The sequence below is a fragment of the Aulostomus chinensis genome, chromosome 13, assembly GCF_037954235.1.
Source record: "Aulostomus chinensis isolate RoL2024-O1b breed Wild chromosome 13, RoL_Achi_v1.0, whole genome shotgun sequence".
In the NCBI taxonomy this organism is placed as follows: Eukaryota; Metazoa; Chordata; class Actinopteri; order Syngnathiformes; family Aulostomidae; genus Aulostomus; species Aulostomus chinensis.
This window is the reverse complement of record NC_141332.1, coordinates 7,382,501-7,408,870: the sequence shown is the minus strand read 5'-3', so window position 1 is coordinate 7,408,870 and position 26,370 is coordinate 7,382,501. Positions and strand designations below refer to the sequence as shown.

The 26,370-nt window shown below is 44.3% G+C and overlaps 1 protein-coding gene across 4 annotated transcripts in view; it reads right to left on the bottom strand.

Annotated features, from left to right (window-relative positions):
• Nucleotides 1-306: 306 nt before the first annotated feature.
• The window catches only part of LOC147250720 (protein phosphatase 3 catalytic subunit alpha-like), a 38,146-nt gene continuing 12,082 nt past the window's right edge, over nucleotides 307-26,370 (bottom strand). For 3 of the 4 annotated variants that reach the window (XM_086222920.1, XM_086222921.1, XM_086222923.1), the window contains exons 3-14: nucleotides 24,286-24,410; nucleotides 22,007-22,118; nucleotides 19,043-19,188; nucleotides 17,602-17,741; nucleotides 16,487-16,564; nucleotides 12,034-12,128; nucleotides 11,646-11,771; nucleotides 9,345-9,422; nucleotides 9,129-9,213; nucleotides 6,629-6,726; nucleotides 5,821-5,868; nucleotides 307-2,574 (exon numbers count right to left, since the gene is read on the bottom strand). In XM_086222920.1, coding sequence (XP_086079046.1) covers nucleotides 2,396-2,574; nucleotides 5,821-5,868; nucleotides 6,629-6,726; nucleotides 9,129-9,213; nucleotides 9,345-9,422; nucleotides 11,646-11,771; nucleotides 12,034-12,128; nucleotides 16,487-16,564; nucleotides 17,602-17,741; nucleotides 19,043-19,188; nucleotides 22,007-22,118; nucleotides 24,286-24,410 — 1,310 coding nt within the window. In that variant the 3' untranslated portion in view covers nucleotides 307-2,395. The remainder of the gene's footprint in view (nucleotides 2,575-5,820; nucleotides 5,869-6,628; nucleotides 6,727-9,128; nucleotides 9,214-9,344; nucleotides 9,423-11,645; nucleotides 11,772-12,033; nucleotides 12,129-16,486; nucleotides 16,565-17,601; nucleotides 17,742-19,042; nucleotides 19,189-22,006; nucleotides 22,119-24,285; nucleotides 24,411-26,370) is intronic. The other variant, XM_086222922.1, reaches the window with a different exon arrangement.

Sequence of the window (26,370 nt, the reverse complement as noted above, 5' to 3'; positions counted from 1 at the left end):
GTTTTCCTTACATCAATCTGCATTTCTATTTCAGTGTAATTTGCATCTCTGATGCTTTGTGATATTTCACAGATTTGGCAGAGCAACTGTGATATTGTGACAACCCTACTTAAATGATGATAAATTAGAATAGTACAAGTATTCATCTGTAGTTTATCAGAGTAACATCACATACAAATCAGTGTTTATTTAAGATTGCAGTCATGCAGGTTGTGTGTGTGTGTGTGTGTGTGTGTGTGTGTGTGTGTGTGTGTGTGTGTGAATGCTCGGTGGTAAATAAAGTAATTCAATATCCATATCAAAGGTTCATGCAGATTTTATTCAAGAGTAAAAAAGTGGATCGTCCCATGGGGCATGCTTACAGTGTTAGTGACTGGGGAGCCAGAACAGAATCAGAGAGAGAGAGAGAGAGAGAGAGAGAGAGAGAGAGAGAGAAGAGAGAAAGTTGAAAGAGAGAGAAGAGAGAGGTGAGAAAGAAAGAGAGAGAGAGAGAGAGAGAGAGAGAGAGAAAAAAACCGTGGCACAGTTTCTATGGCACAGGGTCTCCCAGGGGGGTTCACCTCTCCCAAAGAAGCACAAGATCAACCAAGGAGCAACGCAACATGAAGAGCAACCAGCAGAGAGAGCTTCAACATTAAGAATAATGTCCATAATAAATAGAATCATAATAATCATAAATATCAAATAACAAGAGGAATCAAGAACTATGATGAGAGAGAGAGAGAGAGAGAGAGAGAGAGAGAGAGAGAACACTTTTTTCCTTTAAACCCTGACAGCAAAACAACCTCCTCTTCTGTTAATATGTGTCTTGCCGCCTTTTGCTTTGAACAGCGCAAATTTTAACCATGCAATCATGCTTTTGGCTGCCTGAATGCCTGTGCCTCTGTATATAGTACGGTCATTCATCAATGCTAATTTATTATTCGTTTAAAGTTATTTATATTATCATTAAAAACAACTCCTGTACATTGACGAAGAACAGAAGATTGAACGTGGACTCGACACCTTCAGTAGAAGCATACTGTCATTCTGTACAGTGTCAAAACAAACTGGAAACAGGTCATGAAAAACCAAATATAACACAAAATGTATACCAAAAATAAATAGAATTAACATTATGTACAAAATAAATTACTGTCAACCTCAGTTCATTTATATTAGCCAGAAAAACAAGAAGAAAAAAATCCTACCATAGTGAAACACGGAGCACAAATATAATCTTCACATTATTATCAAAGAACTTAACTCTGCATGCACCGATGCGTTAATATAAATGCTTTACAAAGACCTTTTTCTTCCCGCTGCTTCTTGTTGTCTTGGCTGCAGAAGAGCATGTTTCATCTGTAAAATTTGACTCCCTGCTTTTTAGGCCAGAGATTCCAGGCCATCACTGCTGTTTGGTGGTGGCAAGAGAAGAAAGGAGGATGTAGAAAGAGGGTGTACAACTCCCCATTCCAATGCACCCTCTGCCCCTCCACATTCTGCACTGCATCTTGATTCCTGTGACCATCCAGCAGATGTCCAATAAAACCAGCCTGTCTCCTATTTATACGCCACAGGCAGAGAGAAACACTTCCAGTACGATCCCAGTTTCCAGCCTTTCCAGAGGGACTGGGATCAGAGGGGTGAGGGGTTTCCACCTGATGCCAGGTTGAGTGTTTAGTGCTACAAAAGCAAGCAGGATCTCCCCCACAATGAAGAGATGAGGAGGGCTCAGACTGGACAGCAGCTGAGATGATCTCTCACTGCCACACATCATATTTGTCCTGCTGTACTCAGCTGTATGTTTGTAAAGGGACGCATGAATTTCAAACGGAACACTAAAGCATTAAAGCGTGCACACACGCACGCATGCATATCATGACCCTTTGAATCGATCCATCACAAGTTTGGCTCCGGTTCTGATTTCCAACAGGAAAAAAAGCATTCGCATCTCTCACACCTGCCACTTGTGTACAACACATTCTGCTCCATGAGCATACACCTGGCCTCGCCCACTGCCCTGCCCACACCCCGTCCCCTGACACAACACAGTCACATGATGCCGACACTGTAGTTCCTCTTGAGTCATTTTGTAGTTTCTTTCCTGTTGTGCAGGTACATGGGAGTTGTAGTTCTGTAACTGGGGCTCATCACTTCTGTGAAGATCCTTTTGGTGTAAAGTCCAGGTACACTCATGCCTTTACATACAGCAACAAGAAAGGGGTAGATAATCCTCTGTGTGTCTGTCTGTGTGTGTGTGTGTGATGCCCAGTACATGTATGAAATACTGTGTTTGCATGTGTGTGATGCATTTATCATGTGTGTATGTCTATGTACAGGTATCTATAAATATGGTCTCACGTCAGTGTTGTAACTGCAGATATGTGTCTGGGCGTGCTGCCGTGTCTGTCCATCACTGTATATTGCTGTTGCTGTCGGTCCCGTTGGACTCTCCCATGTTCATGCGGCCCATTGACAGGCCCACACTGTTGACGGCGTCACGCCGTGGCGGCATCCTCTCATTAATCCGATCCAGACCTTTGGCCTCCTCGAAGCTGCTGATCCGATGCTGCGGGGAGAAGCCTCGAATGGCTGTGGAGACAAACAGGCACGTGCACACATACAGAGTTATTATTCGGTAAGACGTGTAAGAACTCTGTGTATCCAAACCCTGGAGCAGGAAATACTCCAAATGTTCTTGGTGCGATGTGCTCCCAAATCCTCCGGTTGGATCTCGTCCACCCCAAATCTGAGCACATATACAAATATCCTCTGTCCCGATGTTGCTGTTCTGGTTTGGGTTTGGATGAACAGAGTTCAGCTCCAACAGCAGCCACACCAGGAGGAGGTAAGATTAGTTTGACCTCTTGGCTCACAATGAAAATGATATTCAAAGCAACCTGGCCACTGATCCTAGATCAGTCATCTAAGCCGTACATAGATGAGCCATTCAGAGGGAGAGACAAAGCACAGCTGTACAGAAGTGGTTGGTCAGAAATCCCCAAAACTTGTTTCAGACATGAAATTAGTTTTTAACGCAGAGACCAATGAGCAATTATCATTTGGAGTTCCTGTTTTCTTAGAGGGGCGCTCCACTACACACTGCAATTAGTTTAAGCTTAGATTAACGTAGCTGGAGACAGGACCAGTTTGCCTGATCCCCTATACAGACCAACTGTCTGTGAAGTCCCTGCTGACTGCCTCATGAAAGCTATAATTATCCATCTGTGGGTTAAACCAAACTGCCAGAGAGTTGTGACCTCCAACATGATTGAAGCGTACAAACATGCACACGTGCACTAATGGGTCCACCCTAACAGCAGCTGAATTTAAACCAGTTTAAATTCAGCTGCTGTTTTGATGGCTGTAACAGAACTATTTTTATCTCAAGAAACAAATGAGGCCTTTTAAATCAGTCTCATTTTTTAAATCTTATTTATGGAAACAACCCCCCTACGCACACCTAAATTCAAACCATCCTGTACTCATACGAGTATAATGGACATTCATTGGTCGCATAATGAGAGATGGAACATCCAGATTTTTGAGGATTGGTTAACAAACCTTGTGGCATCTCAGCTTCTTCTGCTCCAGTTTTGAGCCTCTGTTTTTTTAAAATTTGCCTCTTGAGAGGTTACTAAAGCGCAATAATAATACATTTATGGCGGATGCCTTTAAATTTGACACACAGTAGACTGAATCTAAGCATGACTTAGGGGAAGCATTCCACTCCTCGGACCAGCACTCTGGGATGACTCCCATCCTGATGAGGGTTAGGGTGAGAGAGCGGCGCCACTTTTCCACGACAGCAACTGTTACTTTGGCAAACATGCAGTGACTAACAAATATTCTACTGTGCTATCCCACTAACAAATCAAATCACATGACAGACAGAGATCCCCATAATTTATTTGTTTAAACAAATTATGGACGTAAGTTCAGATAAGCCATAGACAACACTAAATAAACAAGCACAAGACTACAGCTCAGTAAAGCATGCAGAGTAACCACCAAGTACATGAAATACCATGACAGCAATCTGTTCAGTAGCACAGAAGAACCCGGGAGTCCTGAACATTCTGACCATTCAGACATGTACATGTGCTAAATTCTTCTTCTTTTTAATCTGAAGTTTGGAGATGAGAAATTTTAAACTTACTTAGCTTTCCACATGACACTGTCTTCTTAAGCAAAGCAGGTGAAGGAATTGTCTCATGACCTGGTTGCATAACTTCCCAGCACCTGCTTTCATGTGACTGATGCTCTGTGTGATGGTAATATGACCATTTGCTGGAGAAAGCCACGGGACGTGGTTCAAATCTTCAGGTGCTTTCACACCTAAAGTCTGCTCTGGTCCAAAATCAGCTGACAAGTCTGACAAAAATCCAGGCGAACCAAACTGTGTGGCCAGATGCCAGAAAATGGGCTCAATCCCCTTTGGAATTGTGATGCTGGAATTTTCTGTTTTCTCTGATTTGGGGTATAGTGGAGAACTTTGGTCATAGCAGCTGTAATCCGCTAGATAGAAAGGTCACCTTGGACTTAAATTGAAGCTCATAAATGTTGGAAGTTTTTAATATACATTTGAGGCAGTGGGATGTAAAATAAAATGTTTGAAAGGAATCACTTTTGATGGCAAGTTGTCAGGCAGACAGACATGTTTTTGTCTTTGGGTTATGTTGAGGGTGATATTGGGAATTGAAAGGAGGAAAACCCCTGAATCTTTTTCTGGTTGTTTCGCCTAAGCGTCAGGATGCACCACATAAAATCTGAGAGTTTTCTGACCCTTTATGCATTTGCAGTACCTGTAATTTTTGCAAATACATCATTTCACAAGGGGCTTTTCCCAAAGGGGTTTTTTGGCCCTTGAGACCAAACGGCCCGAGTTGGGAGTGGTCGCTATCAACCTGTGATGGCCCAGGGTACGAGATAACAGAAAATCCATCCATCCATTGTCTTCCGCTTATTCCTATTAAGGGTCACGGGGGGGGGGGGGGCTGGAGCCTCGAGCGAGAGGCGGGGTTCACCCTGGACAGGTCACCAGTCCATGGCAGGGCCAACACATAGAGACAGACAACCATTGGCTCTCCCAGCCACGCCTACGGTCAATTTAGAGTCTGGATTAACCTGGTCCCCTCTTGACGTCTTTGGACTGTGGGAAGCAGCCGGAGTATGGGATAGAACCCAGCAGGAACAGGGAGAACATGCAGACTCCACCCAGAAAGACCCCGTGCCCGAGCCGGGACTCAAACTCGGAACCTTCTTGTGAGGCGACAGCGTTGACCACTGCTCCACCGTGCAGCCAACAGAAAATCATAGTGAAAAAAGTAAACAAAAAACATCCTGAGGGGTGGACCTGGCTCTCGGCCAAGAATAGTTTACCACAGAAATGTGTCTTTGCTTTGACCGAGTACATCTCAGGTGACTCTTGTTCTACCCATGCTGGTGGAGAAACAGATTGATGGCATGCTTGTCTTCCACTCAACTACAGGACCTATAAAATGAATGACTGACCTCATCCCCACAACCACTCCCACCTACAGCCCTGCTCTTCTTGTGTGAGTGTGTGTGTGTGTGTGTGTGTGTGTGTGTGTGTGTGTGTGCAGTGAGAAGTGTATTGGAGAATCAGCTTTGTTGTGTGTGCTGATGCAGTTAGAAGAGCTCAGTGCACCATGGGCCAGGAGAATCTATGACCTTATGAGCATGGGTGGCTGAGAGCACAGCCATGCTGCTCACGCACACACACACACACACACACACACACACACACACACACGCGCGCGCATACACACACACGCGCGCGCGCACACACACACAGTGAAATGAGTGGGATTTTACCTTCGGCATCCTTAACTGTCTCGATGGCTTCTATGGCCTCAATGGTTGCTGAAGGATGGTCAAACAGAAAAGAAGAGAAGGAGAGGAAGAGAGGAAGAGTCCAAGAGAAGTTGAAAGAAAGGAGGAGGAGAAGAAAAGTGAAGGCTGAAACATGCTTCTGTGCAGATGTGTGTAAACGTCTTTGGATATGATGCAGTTTAAGGCTCACGGATACCTGCAGGTCAAAAATCTTACATACATCACAAAACACTGGTTTTCGGAGGGAAAAGGGAGCAGCAGAGGGCTGTTCAGTCAGGTGACCACTTTTACAGCACATTCTACCTTATGGGAAATACTACTGACACGCCTGTAGGTTGGTAAAGTCAAAAGCATGTTTCAGGCTTAATTCATGTGAGGCCTCATAGCAGCATTGAGGTCATGGTAGGTTAGAGGGAAGTACCAGGTGTTAGCAGGAGCTCACACACACTTTGAGTTTATGCAGCTACCCTTTAATCTCTCTCTCTCTCTCTCTTTCTCACATACCCACACACACACACAGCCGGCTGTTAGTATCCTCAGTGCCAGTGATGTGAGGTGGAGAGAGAATGAATCAAAGGACTGTGACACAAGAAGAGAGACACAGCAGTTGCGGAAGAGAGAGAACTTGATGGTGGTCTACAGCAGATACTTCAGCTGCATTCAGGTTTACAGGTGTGTGTGTGTGTGTGTGTGTGTGTGTGTATGTGGTGTGTGTGTGTGTGTGTGTGTGTGTGTGTGTGTGTGTGTGTGTGTGTGTGTGTGTGTGTGTGTGTGTGTGTGAAACACTCACCGCTCTGCAGTGTCTGTTTGCCCCCTGACAGCACTCCGCTGGGCAGCATGCCTGTAGGGGTCAGACCCTTCAGGGTCAACACATTCTCACTCTCCTCTCTGAGAATCAGACAGACATAGTGTGTGTTTGTGTGTGTGTTTGTGTGTGTGTGTGTGTGTGTGTGTGTTTGTGTGTGTGTGTGTGTGTGTGTGTGTGTGTGTGTGTATGTGTAAAGAGAAAGCAGGAGATAAGAGGAGAAGTCCAATTACACACTTTTATACAATGTGCACCTACAAAATAAAATGATTGGGTTACAGACAGCAGCACATACACACATGCAACATTACACAATAGAGTGTGTTCACCATCATTATAGTCATGATACTGATGCTGTCAGGAAGACGCTTAACGTGATGTGAAAGCATATTCTAGCATGAAGTATTGTGATAAAAATATTGCAATAATGGTTGCAGTTTCGTTCGTTTCAGTTTCAATAAATTCTTTGTAATTGTTGGACCTGAACTTGCAAAGACATTTACAAGTGTAAGAATAATAGGTCAGCTGACTATAACGATATTGAAATGACAGTGATGGAGAAGCTCATTGGAGGGATTTCACGACCATTCACACTCATATCTGTAACTTATCGTTTCAAACCAGTACATTTCCAAACAAAATTAAAATGGCAAAAGTCGTACCTCCATACAAATCTGGCAGCATTTACCACTTCACAAACCACAGACTGTTTCGCTACGCCCTCAACTTTCCTAAACACTCAAAAAACTCTTCAATAATTGCCTGGAGAAATTCATAGACAGGCATCACTTACTCAGTGACAGCCAGTCTGGATTCAGGGCAAACAGACCTACATCACGAGCATGAACTGATTCAGTGGAGGACATCACAAACTCCAAAGCTGATAAACAGTATGCAGTTGGATTATTCATAGATCTGAAAAAGCTTTTGACACCTTAAACCAAAGAACATGAACCAAAAAGCTGGACAGGTGTGGCATCAGGGGGTTGTGCTAAACTGGCTGATAAGCTGTTTGTCCAGCAGGCAGCAGTTTCTTGACTCTTGCGCCTCATGTTTGGACAGCACCCGTGGTGTCCCCCAGGGGTCACTTTTGGGCCCTAAATTGTTTATTCTATATATTGATGATTTAAGCAGTGTGTTTGAAACACTTAAACTTATTTTATTTGCTGCTGATGATGTCTGTCAGTTACAAAAAACATATTATTCAGAAATGTGCAAATTAAAAATATTGTTTGATTAAAAACACACTATCATTAAACTTGACGGAAACAGAAATGCGTGTTATTTGGGAAGTTGGGAAAAGGTACCCCAGTAAATATTGGGATGGGATCAAGTCTGAGCAAGTTTCAGTTATTAAGTTTCTTGGTGGTACAACAGATGAAAAACTCAGCTGGAAATCACACATCAAACAAATCCACTCCAAAATATCAAGAAGCGTCGCAGTATTATTATGCGATCACAAATCCCTCCACTGCTCCCTGGTTTCACCGTCGTTAAGTGACTGTGCAGAGGTCTGGGGCCGCACTTACAAAACTTCACAACAACAAAAATTCAAGTTTTCACACGATCAGGAAAAGTTTTGGTAAGTCTTTTTGGGAAGTGAAGTTATGGAACAGTCTGGATTGGGGACAAAAAAATGTCCAAGCATGAAGCAATTTAAAAGACATAAAGAAATTATTTTCAAGAGGTACACTCGCAACAGCCCTTACAATATCAGTGAGCCTTGGTTTTTTTTGGTGCGAGTTTTGTTTGTTCTGTAAAATTGTATTTTGGTTGATGTTGACTGTGGAATTATGTTTTTGAAATATTTTGTAAGACCTTGGTTGTTGAAACGGAATTTATGTTGTCAACTATTGAAATGGGAAGCTGGTTAATTAACAAAAAAGCGATTTATGGATAGGGGGTGGGATTAAGTAGGTGTGTACTTTTTCCCTCCCCTTTTTGGAAATGTAAACTGAACTATGAAATTGTGTTAAGAATATTTTGTTTGCTTTGATTCATATTACATCTCTGTTTACATGTACAAAATAAATAAAAATCGAATCTAATCTAATCTAAATATAAAAGGTCAATTGCAAATCAAAAGTCTAAAAAAATCAAATACATTCGAAAAGCAACACAATCACTGGATGACTTTACAGTGAGTTCCAGCATGTCATGCTTTCAGCCTGCTGGTTTCCTCTCTGTGTTTGATGGGTGGAGTCAGGAGGGTGGAGTCAGGAGGGTGGAGTCAGGAGGGTGGAGTCAGGAGAGCGATTTTTCGCTAATAACTTTCAGTGACCCCACAACCCAGCTTCACCCCCCTGCCAGCCACTAAACATGACTACTGGCCTTGATTTGTGTCTGAGTCTGGACTCGTTGGTTCTCACAATTTAAAGCGGAGTGATATTGATGGTGATGAGGCGTGTAATGATGATTTGACCATGCTTTTAATGTCTTAGTGACCAATCAGTTTGCTTGGTTGGAACATCACATATGAACCCACCGCAGAACTGAGAACATTTTGGCCATCTTCCCAATGGCACGGATCTTGTTCTTGATGACCTCTTTCCTGGCCGCTGCTGCACTGGCTATGAAAAAGTCAAGTACACTGGTCATTAAAGTGATTCCTTGTGATGTCAGCACTAAAACTTTTGACATTGGGGAAATGTATATTTCCTTCATGTAACTTTGGGACACATTGGCACTGCATGTTCCTTACCGTCGAAGATCTCATCGCCATCGTTCATGAGTTCGTCATCTGAGCAGATACTCAGGACATTGACCAGCATCTCGGTCACTGCAGGAAAAAAACAGACACACTTCACCAGGCGTAGCGAAGGCCGGACATCACTAAGAACCGGGCGGCCCTCAAATCTAACCCCCAGTGGGCTCCACCGCTTCCTGAGCTGACAGGAACCAGAGGACATGCTTGAAGGGCCATCAGAACAGTTTAACATACATGCTAGGGATGTTCATTTAAAAGGGGTTGATGTGTGTGTCTATTAGGGATGGGAAGATAAACCGACATGTATCGATGCACCGACACGCACAGGCAAGATGCAAGGGCATCAGTAGAACAGCTGTGAATGGATGCAGTTTTTTTGGGAAAAAACAATTAAGATGCATCGCTTATTAAAAAGGCGGCCCAGTGGAGCAGTGGTCCTCCCTGTGGCCCCCCAGCAAGAAGGTTGTGGGTGGAGCCTCGGCTGCAGCACGGGGTCTTTCTGGGTGTGTCTCCATGTTCTCCATGTTCCTGTGTGGGTTCTCTCTGGTACTCCAGCTTCCTCCACAGTCCAAAGACATCAAGAGGGACCAGGTTAATCCAGGCTCTAAATTGACCGTAGGCGTGGCTGGGAGAGCCAATGGTTGTCTGTCTCTATGTGTTGGCCCTGCCATGGACTGGTGACCTGTCCAGGGGGAAGGCTGCTGGGATAGGCTCCACCCCCACCACCCTCAACAGGAGAAGAGGGAGAACATGGAGGGGTGGAGGGGTGGATGGATGGACGGATGGATGGATGGAGGGATGATGGATGGATGGATGGACGGACGGACGGATGGAGGCATGGACGGACGGACAGATGGATGGACGGATGGCTGGATGAATGGATGGTTGGAGGGATGGACGGATGGACAGATGGATGGATGAATGGATGGTTGGAGGGATGAATGGATGGATGGTTGGAGGGATGAATGGATGGATGGATGGATGAATGGATGGTTGGATGGATGGATGGATGGATGGTTGGAGGGATGAATGGATGGATGGATGGATGAATGGATGGATGGATGGATGAATGGATGGTTGGAGGGGTGAATGGATGGAGGGATGGATGGTTGGAGGGATGAATGGATGGATGGATGGTTGGAGGGATGGATGGATGGTTGGAGGGATGGATGGATGGACAGATGGATGGATGGATGGTTGGAGGGATGGATGGATGGACAGATGGATGGATGGATTGACAGATGGATGGATGGATGGTTGGAGGGATGGATGGATGGTTATTAAAAGTTTCCATCGGTAAAATTCTTTTTTGCAGTCATTTGTGCATGTAACACCCCAAGTTAGATGTTATTTTTCACATTTTTACTCTGACTAAATAGGATCTATATTACGTTAATGTGCATGGCTGCATGGATGTACTTTTGTGTGCATGGACGTGGGCGGGCTTTAATACATTCGCGGGGCACGCTTTACAAAACAAGCATGGCAGACGCAGAGAGGATATACTCGCTCTGCAGCCACAAGTCCAGACCGTGGCTGTAGTATGGATTTTACAATAACAATGAGAACTTTTCAAGTCACAAGCAATTTGCAAGATGTGCCGTGCGGCTCAATGGTATACAGGGAGCACAGCGAACCTCATTACTCACCTGAAGCGACAGCACGGACTGACCGTGGAGGGTTCCAACAGCAACGGTAACTTTGCATCCCCTGCCGTGGGGTCTGATACTTCAGTGTCCAAGAACGGAGAGTACCATACTGAAAGCTTTTTCCATGCTCTGCTGGGTAACAGCTCAGTTCGTGCAAAGGGAATAAATGATGCCATAGCCTACTTTTATTTGTAAGGATATCCAACCTAACAGTGTTCCCGAGAACAAAGGCTGTATCCACCTTCTAAATGTCTTGGACCCCTGGTACCAAATACCAAATGGGAAGTTCTCCCCTGAGAAGCAAATCCCTGCCTTGTATGGCTCTGTGTCACAGAACCAGTGAAAAGGCCAGTCTGTCAGTGGACTGATTAATAAATGTTCAAACACATTGAATTGTCCAGTGCAGCGTTGCTGAGTTGTGAATCATATAGGACTAGACCAAGTCACACTTTGTAGAATCTGATTTTGTTTAATTGTAATACATCGTGATTAAGTTGTGAATCGTAGCGTACTGCACCGATAGTGGCTGCATCAGATTGTGGACCGTATATCGCGATGCGTATCATATCGACCTCATGCCAGACATGCCCAACCCGTGTGTCTATGTGTGTGTGTGTGTGTGTGTGTGTGTGTGTGTGAAAGGTACCCTTTTCTCCTACAAAGGGCAGCGACCAGGTGAAGACATCCATGAAGTTGGGCAGCCAGTATGGGTGAGGAGAGCAGTTGAACTGCCGGATATTCATCACGTTGTTCTCATATTTTAGCACTGCCGCTGCACACACACGTGCACACACAAGCACCCACACACAAACATGCATGCACGCACGCACGCACACTCTCACACATACACGCCCACGGACATACACACACACACACACACACACACACACACACACACACACACAAACACACACTCCATATTAATATCAGGCAAAGTCCTCATCAGCTGTTTCACTGGAGCCTTCAGTCTGGCAAGAGGAGTAACTTTTGATCAGTCTGAAGTAATGGCACAAGTGAGTCCACATGTGTCACACCTTTGTTGTTGTAGACATCCAGGTAGTTTGGAGCAGAGAAGATCGTGATGAGGGAGGGAAAACCTGTAGTCTGACTCTTCCTGTACATACGATACCTGAGCAAATAGAGACAAACAAACCACCCACATTTCAAGTTGTCATACAAAACACCGTGTGATGGATAAAAACAACATGAGGATTTCTTTCATAGGTGGTACTCATTTGAAAAGCAAATGAAGATGACCTGAATCCCATGCATAGCGAGGAAAACTGTGTAGGCAAAATGATGAAGCATGTAAAAGTGCAGGGGGTATTTCAGAGAAGCTGCCAGCAGAGAGATTAGCATGTGCATTTTAGCCTTTTGGTTCTGGGGCCAAATAGAAGTCTGGGTGCAGTTAATTTAATGTACACGGAGCAGGCACATAGCACCCATTAGTGCGCCCAAACAAGGGCTAACCCGAACCCCAAAGCACCCACTGTGTCTGACCTGGAACATGAACATTTCCTTACCTGTTTGTTATCAAGCTAAAAATTACACTGGACCGGTATATCAGGATTTGACCACTAGATGTCGCACTCTGGCGTTCCAGCAGCTGGAGATGTGTGCATGATAGACATATACTAACAGGTGCAACTGGACTGTGAACACAGTGTTTTTATTTCTCACAACAACCTTGTAAATTAAATTTTGTTAATTTCTTTTTTTTTTAAATTGCCTATGAAATTCAATTCTAAATGTCAGACTCTATAAATATAACACATTGAAAAGTACAGTCACATGTCAATATTACTAAATGTTTTATAAAAGTAAGATTTCACTTACTTTTCTAATTACAGTTTTTTAGAAGCAACGTTAATCTCCATCTTCTTCCTGCCCTGTCTGTCAGGAATAATAGTCCTTGGTACCAGTTTTAGACCTGGAGAGCTCACTTCCGCTATGGCTTATTTATTTACATCGTGCCTTTTTTATACGCTGCAATGCAATAAGAGTTACATTTATGCGTGTTGTCAGGCATTAGTGGACATGATGTATGCTTTCAATTAATCAGAATCTTACATGATTAAAAAAAAAAAGACTGTTTAGCTGGTCTGCATAAAATTAAACTGGTTTCAGCACATACATGAGATCAGACCAGACCAGTTGACCTAGTCTGACAACAGCTGATTGGAGGATTCAGTCAGGGTCCAGGTTCATCCTAGCACAGAAACAGAACTAGTCAAAGGTACCAGTGACCTCCTACTGGTACCAGATGAGGGACTGGTCTCTGTGCTGGTCTGATTAGATCTCAGTGCAGCTTTGATACCACTGACCACCATATCCTTCTACAGAGACTGGAACCTGTCACTGGTATTAAAGGAACCACACTAAACTGGTTCAGGTCATATTTACTAGGTCATCTCAGTTGGTACCAGTTAATGATGGTTCCTCTGAGACCACTACACTCAGTTCTGGTGTTCCACAAGAGTCTGTGCTTGGACCAGTCCTCTTCACCCTGTACCTGCTTCCTCTAGGTCACATGATCAGGAAACACTCCATTAATGTTCACTGCTATGCAGACGACACACAGCTGAACTCATCAATGATCCACATGGAACAAACCAGCTGACTAAACTGGAGGCCTGTCTGAAGGACAGGAAAACATGGAGGACCATCATTTCCTTTATTAAACTCTGATAAACTGAAGTTCTTGTGCTGGGCCCAAACACCTGAGGACCACCTGATCTGATGAGACAGGTAGCCTGGAAGGAATTACCTTGGCCCCCAGCACCACCGTAGGAACCTAGGAGTTCTCTTTGACCAGGACCCTTTAACTCCCACATTCATCAAATCTCCAGGACGCCTTCTTCCATCTACGTAACATCGCTAAGATCAGACACATCCTGGCTCAAGAAGATGCAGAAAAACTAGTCCCTGCTTTTGTCACTTCCAGGCTGGATTACTGCACCTCCCTCCTACCAGGCTGGTTGATCAGGCTTATAGTCAGGACTGCTTAGGCTGGCCCTTAGATCTGCTGCTGTAGGCTCAGACTGCTGGGATCTCCCATGATGCACTGGGCTTCTCTCTCCTCCTCCTGTCCTCAGACGTGTTACTAACTCCTCTTCTTCTCCCCTCATCCCAGATCCTGGTGCTGCTGGAGGAGGCTCCAGACCTGAAGAGGCTCCAGCTGCCACCCGTAGCTCCACCTGCTCACGTCCCCATCTGTCCATCAGTCTCTCCTCCTTTCTCTCTCTCTTTATCTCTGTCCCTCTCTTTCCTTCTGTCTCTCTGTCCTCCTCCATTCTCTGTCTTTGTCTCTGTCCATCAGTCTCTCCTCCTTTCTCTCTCTCTTTCTCTCTGTCCCTGTCTTTCCTTCTGTCTCTCTGTCTTCCTCCATTCTCTGTCTTTGTCTCTGTCCCTCAGTCTCTCCTCCTTTCTCTCTCTCTTTATCTCTGTCCCTCTCTTTCCTTCTGTCTCTCTGTCTTCCTCCATTCTCTGTCTTCGTCTCTGTCTGTCAGTCTCTCCTCCTTTCTCTCTCTCTTTATCTCTGTCCCTCTCTTTCCTTCTGTCTCTCTGTCTTCCTCCATTCTCTGTCTTTGTCTCTGTCCATCAGTCTCTCCTCCTTTCTCTCCCTCTTTATCTCTGTCCCTCTCTTTCCTTCTGTCTCTCTGTCTTCCTCCATTCTCTGTCTTTGTCTCTGTCCTGCTCTCCTGCTCTCTCTCCGTCCCCACTGATCCTGGATCTGCTCCACCTTCCTGCTGGTAAAGGAAGGTTCTGGTGGCTGCTGTTGCAGGATGTGCTTGCTGATGGAGAATTGTTGGGTGGAGGTTCATTGAAGGAGGGAGGTGCTGGACCTGCTCTTCTTGGACAGAGTCAGGACAGAACTTTGGTTGGGGTTTGGCGCCAAACAAATAAACCTGACTTGACCATGAGCTAATAACATCAAGTCACAAATGCTCTTTGAATAGCATTAAAACAATGTGCTTTTCTAAAGTTTAAAAATGTATAAAATATCACCTACAGCAATATATACAGGCATAACCTAAAAGAATTATCATGGCCATTACCTACATAACCCAGTTGCCTGACAGACAAAATGATGCTAATGGGTTTTACTGAACAGCACGAACAACATCAGCTGCACATGAGCCGGCTGCCTTAATTGCTGCATTATATTTAGAGGCTTTTCACTAAGTTAACAGATTCCAGGACTGGATTTGTGGGTCAGAACAGCCTTTTTACCCGCTATGTTATTTAGAGTAATAGTGCGACCCCTACCTGACCCCTGCTGGGCTGTTTCCAAGCGGTGACAAGCTACATGCACACTAATAAGGTCTTGTTTCCAGATACATAACCTCAACTACATTCTAACAAGAAAAAGCTCCAAAACACTCTGTGGGCATGGAACCAGAGACCTCTGAACACCATCTCACGGTGCCATAGTCAGGATGCTGCATGACAACTACGGACATAAACATTATATCAAAATTTAATCAATGTTCCAATCAAAACACTATGACCACGAAACAGCAAACATGAAGGTGCTGTAACATTATGTGTACATTATATTAACTTACATGAGTGATGAGGACACACGGCGGAAATACACTCGTGTTTGTGGACTGGAAAGTTGCTCAAGTCATTGGCTGACACATGGAGCAACTTCCTGAATCCAGATTACATCCGAACTGCAAAGCACAGAACTGTCGGGGAACCAAAAACAACGTACACAACAAGGTTTGCCTTTTCTTATTTTCTCCACTGTGTGTGTACTCCTTTCCCATCGCCGTGGCTTCCTCCAACCATTTATAATGCAAGCAGCCTCAAATATGTTGGTACATTTGTCTGCAATTACAAACAGTTCATGATTCCTGCGCTTTGACTGTCATCCACTCGTGCTACGTTTAGGTCTTTTCTTCTGCAACAGACAGCTTGTAGACGCAGAGCTTCCAGTGCATGCTCATTGTATGAAAATGGTCCAGAGATGTTTTGCAGGTGTGTTATGTTGGGTGTCAAATCATTCTGGTGTGCAAACTCTTTTGTGGAATAAGACTGTTAGTTTCAATGCTCCTGTTTTAAAAGAAATAATATCTGTACATGCAGGTATTTTAATACGGGGTACACCTGTTTAAAAAGCATCCCTTTCCCATTGGGAGTCGACATGGTGTTTCCTCTCAGTGTCTCAAGGTTACATACAGCTGATGCAGCCTTGACCACTTGTTGTGTGGGGATGGCGCCAAATTACTAAATTCACCCAGGTTTCATGTTTCTGCAGGTCGGAGCTGATTTGTACGATCAGGAATGAATGCTGATTGAACCCTTTGGCATTTAAGACAAAAACCAGGGTTTCCACCAGTGGGACAGAGCCTGAAGCTTCTATCTGTTATGCTGCTGTCAAACTCTAACAATGCTGACACCAGAGTCTGAAGGAAAACGTTGTTGGAAAATGTTTCCTTCGTTTGAGCCAACAGAAGGAGTGGAAGCCACTCAACTCACCCAGCGTCCTGTGCTTCGTGTGCTCTGATTATTGACAGCAGGTTGTTGGTCTGTAAGAACTCACATACTGCTGGATAACTGGGAGAGACAGAGAGGAGAAGAGAAGCAACAAGTAAATGCATCTGAACTGGGGCAAAAAGACAAACATATGAAGTAGAAGATCCACTTCTCATCCCAACACATGTTGTGAGAGTGGCATTGCCATAAACCACTGGACAGATGGAAGTATTGCAACAATGGGAGATGAGCACTGTGTTTGACTGAGACCAGCAGGAGGCATCAGTGCGCTTGATCAAGCTGGAGCAGGTTTATGCTGTGGGGGCTGGGGATACTCTAGTTGCTCCATTGAGGCTGGTCTGCTTTGCCACACAACACGTCCTCACACACGAGGAGCAGCGAGGAACACCTCAGCTGCCTTTCCAGTTGAGCTCCTGATTTTTACATTCCATTTTATTTCCATCTTCCATTTTCCTCCCTCCCATCACCACCACCTATGTTCCTCTCCCTCTTTCTCTCACTGTATCTTAATATCACTCTGTATCTGGCAGGAGTAGCCAGTTGTCATAGCAACAGAACTGTGCACTCCCTGGGGATTGTGGGATATCGTTTCACGCTGAGAAAGAACTGTGCATGTGTTTGTCAATGTGTTTCATTTATGTGTTTTCTCTTAACCTCGTGTGTGTGTGTGTGTGCATGTGCGTGCGTGTGTGCGTAAACTGGCTAAGATTTCTCTTGCACACTAACAGCTATTGGACCTGCGATGGGGTTCTAGCTGTACAGGAGGCATCTCTCTTCTCATCACCAGAACCCCAAACCAATCGTTCGACTCCACCTGAAACGTGGAGGATTTCTCCCGTGTTCATGAGACTCACAACCCATCTAATGTCAGGCACCCACGGACGCTGGGACCGAGTGAGCTCTTCACCCAAGGCCAATACAAGACACACCCCTCTGAGGATCAGAATCACCGTCTGTCCAGGTCTCTACGTGTAATATTGTTTGCGCCAGTCAAGTGGATGGAGGTGACCGCACACTGACATTCACATGGATTTTCTTCTGAAATAAACTGTCAGAAATGTATGTTTTGGCGTGTCAACATGGGTGTCCTTCTTTACCTGTAGAAATAGGAGCAGCCTCTCACTGTGTTGTGGCCAAAGTACTCTTGGGTCTTCTCATTGCCAAAGTCTTCCAGGGGGTCGGCCCACAACAGGTCACACATGGGCCCAAAGGCTGGGGGCTCTTTGAACCGGTCCAACTGGGACAAACACAAATATGAGCTTACAGAAACACAAAAGTTTGGTTACACACTCAAATACATAGAAACAACAAGAGATTCACACACGATTCAAACAAAACATCTGAAATACAACATTTAAAAGGACCCAGAAATACAGAAATGTCCCAGCTCATGGAGTGGAAATCTGAGGAGAGAAAAGCAAACACATAACAGACACACACACAGCATAGATCATCTCCATGGCAACTCTCACCACACAGGAGGGAGAAGATGTCACACCAGCAGATTCACCATGGAAACACTGCCATTAGGGTGAAGAAGTGTGTGTTCATGCGTGTGCCTTTATATTCAGTATGTGTGCGCTCTCTGAATATGAGGCGCCTTACTGTATAAGAGTGAATAATATGTGCTTTAGCGCTCGGCCTGCGTCAACCGTTATTTTCCCCAGCAAATAAAAGATCATTTTAGACAGTGGATGTGGTTTCAGTGCTGGCAGTTCTAGAGCAGTTCCGCCTGGGGCCTTAGACCCAGGTGGCAGAAATAAAAAAAAAGAAAAGAAGATAAGACTTCATGATAGGGTTTTAGTGACATCATTTCAACTATGTCAGAGTGGGTGTTCCCCTGGACCGCTCCAACAGATCCAACCAGAATGATGAGCCACAAATTTGTTCAGACATTAACGTCCGTGCCTTTCCAAGAGCCCATGACCTAATTTCATCATGATTGTAGACTGCATCTTCAGAGGGGGCTCAGAGCAAGGTCCAAGCCCAGCCGTCCTGCCCCTGGTCTCCCCCTGGAACTGGCTCTGGTTTACAAGGCATCTCTCTAGAGCAGACGACGGCAGCTTCCAGGACTGCTGTTGATTCAGTTTTTCATAGTTTTATTCAATTTTGCCCCAGGAATTCTACACTTTTATGAAATAATACTTTGGTAAGACTCAGATGATTAAACATTCAGCTCTTAATGCAGTCAAAAGGAGAAGTTGAGAAAATGCTAAATTTTGGTGCAATACATTTAAATGAGAAAAAACTTTTTAATTCCAAGTATTCAAAAAATAATGGACATTTTTGTAAATTTGTAGGATGAATCTCTGAGCAAAAGATCATTATTTTTACTCAACTTCTACAAAACAAAGAAGTTTGAGTTGTCCTCAAAATGTAAAAATGTACTGGAGTTAGTTGCCTTGAATTTTCGAGTTGACTCAGCTATTAATTTTTGCAGTGATATTTACTGTGTGTGTGTGTGTGTGTGTGTGTGTGTGTGTGTGTGTGTGTGTGTGTGTGTGTGTGTGTGTGTGTGTGTGTGTGTCCTTCATGTACCTTCTTGATGTCATCCAGTGTGTGGATCTCTGGTGAAAGCCCCCCATGCACACACAGGAACTGCTGGTTCATCAGGGCTGCCAGGGGCAGGCAATCAAACGCCTCCATGCAGGAGTCGTACACCTGTTCCGAGTACTTGATCTTACCTGGAGGTGGTAAGAGGGGTGGGGAGATCATTCAGGACGAGAGACAAAGAAGCGTCTGAATACGATTTGGCTTTGCTTTCTTATAGTCAGTTTCTGTCACTCTGACTGTTTCATATCACACACAAACACTGCAACAAGAAACAGAAACAAGGAGATTTTGCAGTCTATGGACAGATTGAAAAGAACTCTGAGGTATCAAAAAGACTCTGTGGAAAAATGTTTCACTTGGGTTTAGAGGTGCTACCATATTGGATTTTCACATGATGGATTTATCCAGACTTTTTTTCTCCCTGTCACTGCTCTCTGAAAATTCAGAAACACCACTGTACACAAAAGCAGTATTACTCCATAACTGGCTCGCTCAGATGGTTGAGGGTTAGAGTTCATGTCACATATGCGGTTGACCTCGGTTCAATCCCTAACTGGAGGTCCTTTGCTGCATGTCACCCCCTCTCTTTCCTTTGTTTCTTGTCTGTTTACAGGTAAATAAAGGTGTCTATGCCCCCCCAAAAATGAATATTACCCCATAATACAGCACATATTAGCTACTGGTGCAACATATGAATTTAAGGAGTACAATTCTGTCCCACTGAATGAAATCTGACTCTAATATAAGCATGAAGCTGTGAGGCTGAGTGTTTTGTTCTATATAAAACTCCCTTTGATTTGGCAGTAATATCAATAAAGACATTTCACACGTGGCCGTTACAATACATCTGACAGAAAACAACATCGCAGGATTAAAATAGCTGAAAGGACAAAAAGATAGAGAGAGAGAAAGAGAGAGGGGTGGGTTTGGAATGCGAGCAAGCAGGATGGAGGAGAGAAAAGGAAAATAATAATTTCATAAAGAAAGAAGGGCAGCGACTGATGGGAGAGGACAGGAGAAAGAAGAGAGGCTGGGAGAACGAGATGATGGAGATGGGAAGAGGAGGGAGGAGAGCGATGAGCGGCGAGAAGGACAAGGCAGTGTTTGAGGACATGAGAACATGTACATATATCAAGGCCAGTATTACAGTAACCACGCGTGTGTGTGTGTGTGTGTGTGTGTGTGTGTGTGTGTGTGTGTGTGTGTGTGTGTGTGTGTGTCTCAACCTCTTCATCTACCTTGTGTAGAGCAAGTGCTCGTTATTACTGGTCCACCAGTTATCAGTACCGTCTCTCACACACACACACACACACACACACACACACACACACACACACACACACACACACACACACACACACACACGCACACAAAAATACACAGCTACTCAGACATTTATGAAGACACTTGCACAAGTATCATAGTACATGCACTTGTACACTTGTGGTACACACACTTACACACACAGCAGATGGTAATTGAGGGCGACCACTATTTGCCATGAGCACCAGGGGAAATTAGCTTCCTTGTCCCATGGCCAATCAGACACAGAGGAGCAAGTCCCTGAGCCAATCATTAAGGGCCAAATTAATTTACTGCTAATCACCAACTCTCGGACCGGCCGCTGAAACTTAGTGGCAGTCAGAGAGGAAGAAAGGGCTGGCAAGGGGTTGAAGAGATGGATGAAAGATAAGAAGAGAAGGAGGAGAGGAGGAATGCATGGGAGTGTGAGAAATGAAGGCGGGAGGAACCCTCGAGAAACGGAGGAAGGGGATGAGGGTTGTACAGAGGAGGAGCTTAAAGGGGAGCAAAAGAAGATGTGCAATCCTACAGAAAATACTTCACTTAAAACTGAAAGGATTCAATCACGACCCAAAATAAAACGAGCATTTGGTCCAAACACATCATCGCTGAGGGGCCGTAGCCAAGGGAAACGGCTGACCCTGCTTTTCACGCTGGCGTCTGTGTACGTGCTGGAGTTGGTGAGGACTTCTGACATCAGCAGCTCACCTTAGCCTACCCTTCACGTAGTGGTGACTCAGGATTACTTTCAAGACCAAAGAGCATTTCATTGGCTACTTACATTTTGTAAGGCAGCAGCTTTTGATTGAGAAACATTTTGCCAGCGTGTAGTATTTTTCTGTTAACCTCCGTGCTGGATACGAGGATGGTCAGTGAGGAGAAAACTTTATAAAAGGCCAATGTTGTTTCTGGGTTTTTTTGTTGTTGTTGTTGTTTTAATGGTCAGGATATATTAAAGATGGGCTGACGACAGTTTTCAACAATGTCATAAAACTATGCAACAGTTTGAGTAAACTAAAGGAAAGGAACTTCAAGGTTGTCTGTCCACTGTCTCAGTTCAGTTTGAGTCCATGGTAGCACAGGAGTCTACCAAACCTCCAAGTAGCACATGAGTGTATCAGTGCACTGCATTTCACCACTTCAGCAGAACCACAAAATGCTGCTTTAATTAGATTAACTAGGTGAGCCACCTTCATGCTGACGAATTTTTTCAAAACCTTTATTTCTGCTTTAACCCCTGTCAACTCTACACCCACAGAGGAACTTGACAGGTGGAGCAAAAAAAAAGCAGGACATCAAAGTGTGAATGTTTTTTTTCTAATTCATCTCTTTGTGGTGGATATTTGTGTTTTTTCTTTTATATCTTGTAAACCCCCAATACATATATATATACATATATATATATATATACATATACATACATATATATACATACATATATACATATATATACATATATATGTGTGTATATATATGTGTATATATATATATATATGTATATATATATATATTTCAAGAAAAAAGCAACTCAGTCAATATCATTATTTGAAGCCCGACATAATTACAGAATAACATGAAGAGAAATGGCATGTGGAGATAAGAAAAAGCACTGTGAGAAAGGACAAAGAGGTAGAAAAACCTACTCACATTCTTGTTTGAAGGTGAAGTATTCTGTCAGATGTCTACATTCATGGTTTCCCCGTAGAAGAAAGAGCGTCTTTGGGTAGAGGATTTTCAGTGACCACAAGTACAACACGCACTAAAGGTTCACCATGGAGAGAGAGCATCAAAACTGATTAGAGCTTCACAACCTGGCAAATGAGACAAGGCCTAAACTCAGAGTGTTTCAAATGTCTTTAATTCATTGTGGTAACTGGAGTGATCGTATAAATACTGTCTAGTTAAAACAAATGATTGTTATTAAGAGACTACATCTTTTTGAGATAACCACCTTGAAAGAAGCCAAGCTTCTAGGCTAGCTTTGCACCGACTCTTACTAGTCTTTATGCTAAGCTAACAATCTCTTGGCTCTTGCTTCATTTGCAATGGAGATGTGGGGATGGAACATTTTTGTTGGCTACGGTTGTAGCATTTCCATGGTTTCCTCAACCAAATGAAAGGATTTTTTTTTACATGTGATTTTTGATCATTGCCAAAAAAATCATCTCTGTGGCAAACAAGTTATACAGACTTAAACAATTTGTCCAGCAAGAGAATGGCCACAAAGGAACATGAATGATTTTGAAGTGTGAATGCAATCTTGAGAGGAACTAAGCGATCAGACACATGACCTCTACATCACCACAACCTGCTCTGCACTTCTGCTCTCAGGGTGACGACCTTCATGGTCTCATTTTGCTGCTTGTTAGCAACATCCACTTTCAGGACACATAAAAAGCCTAAAAATTCATAGGTTTGGTAGAACAACACATCAAAACCCATTACGCTCGTGCTAACCACTGACCTTATGCTACTGATCTTATTCTAGGCATTTAACTGTGGGTAAATCCATTGAAACGCCACTGACTTTGATGAAAGGAAAGTAGACGTCCATCAATCTTAACCTGCTGCCCTCTAGACACACACGAGGATGGGAACAAGCTCTTCGTCTGACTCATGTTGCTGAACTGCTCCTTTAAACATACATTGCAGTGAGGTCAGCTTTAGCTTTGCATGAGTCAGAGTTTGAGTCAATTCACTGTCAGGCCCCTTCACTAAACTCAGTAGGATCGTTACTCAGGATTCTACCCTGAATGAACCATCAAGTATTTCGATCCAGAGGACACGCAGCACACACGTTAAAGCCACAGTGCACCATAGTGCCAAATAAAGGTCCGTCCCTCACATCCGAGCCCTGAGCAAAGGAGTTCACACAGTGTCCGTTAAGCTCGTCACCACCAGGTAAATATTTCTGAATTTCACGCTTGACGGTTTTGGATCATGCGTCGACACTCCTGCACTGCCAGGTGGAGCCATGCACGGGGGTGCTATCCTGGCAGAGCTGGCTGCTCCTGGTTAGCCCCCTGCTGGTTTTAAAGTGAAATAAAATGTGCAATCATGTGGCTTTTATAACTTCCCACATTATATTTGCTGAATGGATCATATTGTGAAATTGCTGCATTCCATTTAATGTGGATTATATGGTGCTCAACACAATTTATTTACTGTTTTCACTGTCAGAAGGTACAGAGGTTTGCAGCAGGGAATTCCAGCTCTAACAAGAAAAATGTACCGAAGACACCGTTTCCTGTTAACCCAACTGGCTCGCGGGTCCTCTTCTGACACCTGAACTCTATGACAGCCCTGCACTACAAGTTGCTTGTCTATGTGCCCTTGAAGGATATCAAGATGGCCTACATGTGGCTCCCAGTGACACTAACCCTTTCACCCCAAAAATTCACCATTGTTCTTTTATGGACTCAAGTTAGCTTCCTGTCCACTTGCTGACCTTCAAACATTTCCTGTTTTATCCAACCAGAAAACACTGCTGCTAAGTTTGAATATTGACTGGCAGCTGATCGTAGTCATGTTATCACCTGAGTATGTATTATCAAAGATGCATTTAGATGGACTGGCATCAATATGAAGGACCTAGTGTATACTACTACTACTACTACTGTATACTGCTACAGGCATTGCCCCTGGGCAGTGTGTAATAGACTTCTGGGCACTATTGGCTGCAATGGACGTTGATTTAGCTGTGAGCTTATTGCTCTTGTAATACAGAGAGCAGTAAAACACACACACACACACACACACACACACACACACACACACGTGCAAGTGTGCTACTGATGGGCAGTGACCTCTGGCATCATTCATTTAAGAACGTGGCCCACATCTTCGTTTCTTATCTGGCCCACATGTGTGAGAAAGAACACTGGAAGCATACACAGGGCTAGATACAGTCATGGTTCCATTCCTACCTCAATACTGAAGTAACCCCTGTCCACATAGTCCCCCAGGAAGAGGTAGCGTGTGTTAGCGGGAGAACCTCCCACTTCGAATAGCTTCATCAGGTCAAAGAACTGGCCGTGGATGTCTCCACACACTGTGGAAATGGCAAGGGGCAAAAAGGCATTGGGATCATCATTACAATGTAGACGTAACGGCAGCAACAGTCCAAACGTGTGAGCATCCAGACCTGCACAGGTGTGGAGCCACTTGCTGTTGTCCACTGTGGGTGTTTTTATATTTCCGCGTTATTCAAGGTATTACAATGTCTGTCTGTCAGCCACTGGACGGACACTTTGGTCCAGACCTCAGTGTCTCATCAGATGCTGTCATTTGATACTGGCAATGTGGTGACTCTACAACACCTCCATTTTATAGTTTCAAACAGTCAGAAAATCATACTAGGGAATGACTTTTAGATGTGGAGTTCCCAACAGAGGTCCACAAATGTGATTCAGAACAGCTGACAAACAAAACCATAATCTCCTTTTAACAGCTTCAAATTAAAACCCAACAACATCTCCAGGCAACGGGACTGATCACCTGTACTGCTACCAGCCGCCAGGGAGGTTGGGATCTTCTGACTGCATTGTCGCTGAGCTGTCATGGTGCTGATCAGGGAAACGGTGTGCTGCAGGTTTCATGAGGCTTGATGAATCAGAATGAATTTGCTGATTCGTCATCTAGCACAATCATCAGGTTTATGTGCTAACAAGCTAATGTCACCCTACGAGCACGCTAAGATGAGACGGTGGACGTGATAAACATCATCACATGAGGGTGTTAGCATGCTAGCATTAGCAATCATTCCAAGCACACCCTCACAGGCTGCTAGCATGGTTGTAACATATTTGTTTTACTATTAATCCTCATAAATCTTTACATTTTTCTATAGATGTTCTCTTTCACATACACTACTGGATCAAATCATGCCACCTTCATATGTTCAACTCAAAGACTTTCTGTCTGTGTGAGCTGCCAGCACACAACTTCCCATCCGTCCAGCTCCTGCTGTCACCTGTTGTCGGCCACATACTTGTCCTCTGCAGCCATCATGCTGCATCTGTCTAGCAGGCTCAGGCTCTCTGTCCGTCCCACCATCTGCTTGGGACGTTACTGTCTGTTTCTGTGTCTTCTCCTAAGCGTTCACTTTAATTTGAAATGGGAATAGGGAATCCAAAATGGCAAGAGTGAAATTAAACCATACCTTTCTGCTTCCTCAGACATGTCTCTTTATTCTTCCAGAAGCATTCATGAGATCTCCTAAAAGCCTGTCAGATCACATTTCTGCTGTCCGCCTACCTGTCTGTTCACCTGTCGGTCTATTTTAGAGCAACTCCAGAGAGAATCCAATAATATCCTCACTATATTGCTGCGATTTAACCCTAAAAGCGGCTTCCAATTGTAGTAAGCTGGGACAAAAATCCTCTCACATGGGTGTTTTGGGTTAGAATCAGTAGAATGGAGAAATGTGGAAAAACGGATCAATATTCTCCTCCCTGTGAACGAGGTTTGAGAGCCTCAGCGTTAAACTGCCACTGATCAACTCTCTCTCCATCTGCTTGTCTGTCTGCCGTTGTCCCCGGGGATCTGTAGCTGTGAAAGCCAAGTGATGTTCCTACACTACCCACACAGAATTATCTCACTGCTCCCATCTGCACAAACACAGACACACACAGGTACTAAACAGTGTCAGTTGGCTTCTCTGTTGTCATCTCAGGACCTTGTGTTTCATTTCGCTCTCCATCAACCTCCTACTCTCCACCACATCCCTCCCTCCCTCCATCTTCCCCCTCTTCTCCTGTTGAGGGTGGTGGGGGTGGAGCCTATCCCAGCAGCCTTCCCCCTGGACAGGTCACCAGTCCATGGCAGGGCCAACACATAGAGACAGACAACCATTGGCTCTCCCAGCCACGCCTACGGTCAATTTAGAGTCTGGATCAACCTGGTCCCTCTTGATGTCTTTGGACTGTGGAGGAAGCTGGAGTACCAGAGAGAACCCAGCAGGAACAGGGAGAACATGGAGACTCACCCAGAAAGACCCTGTGATGGAGCCG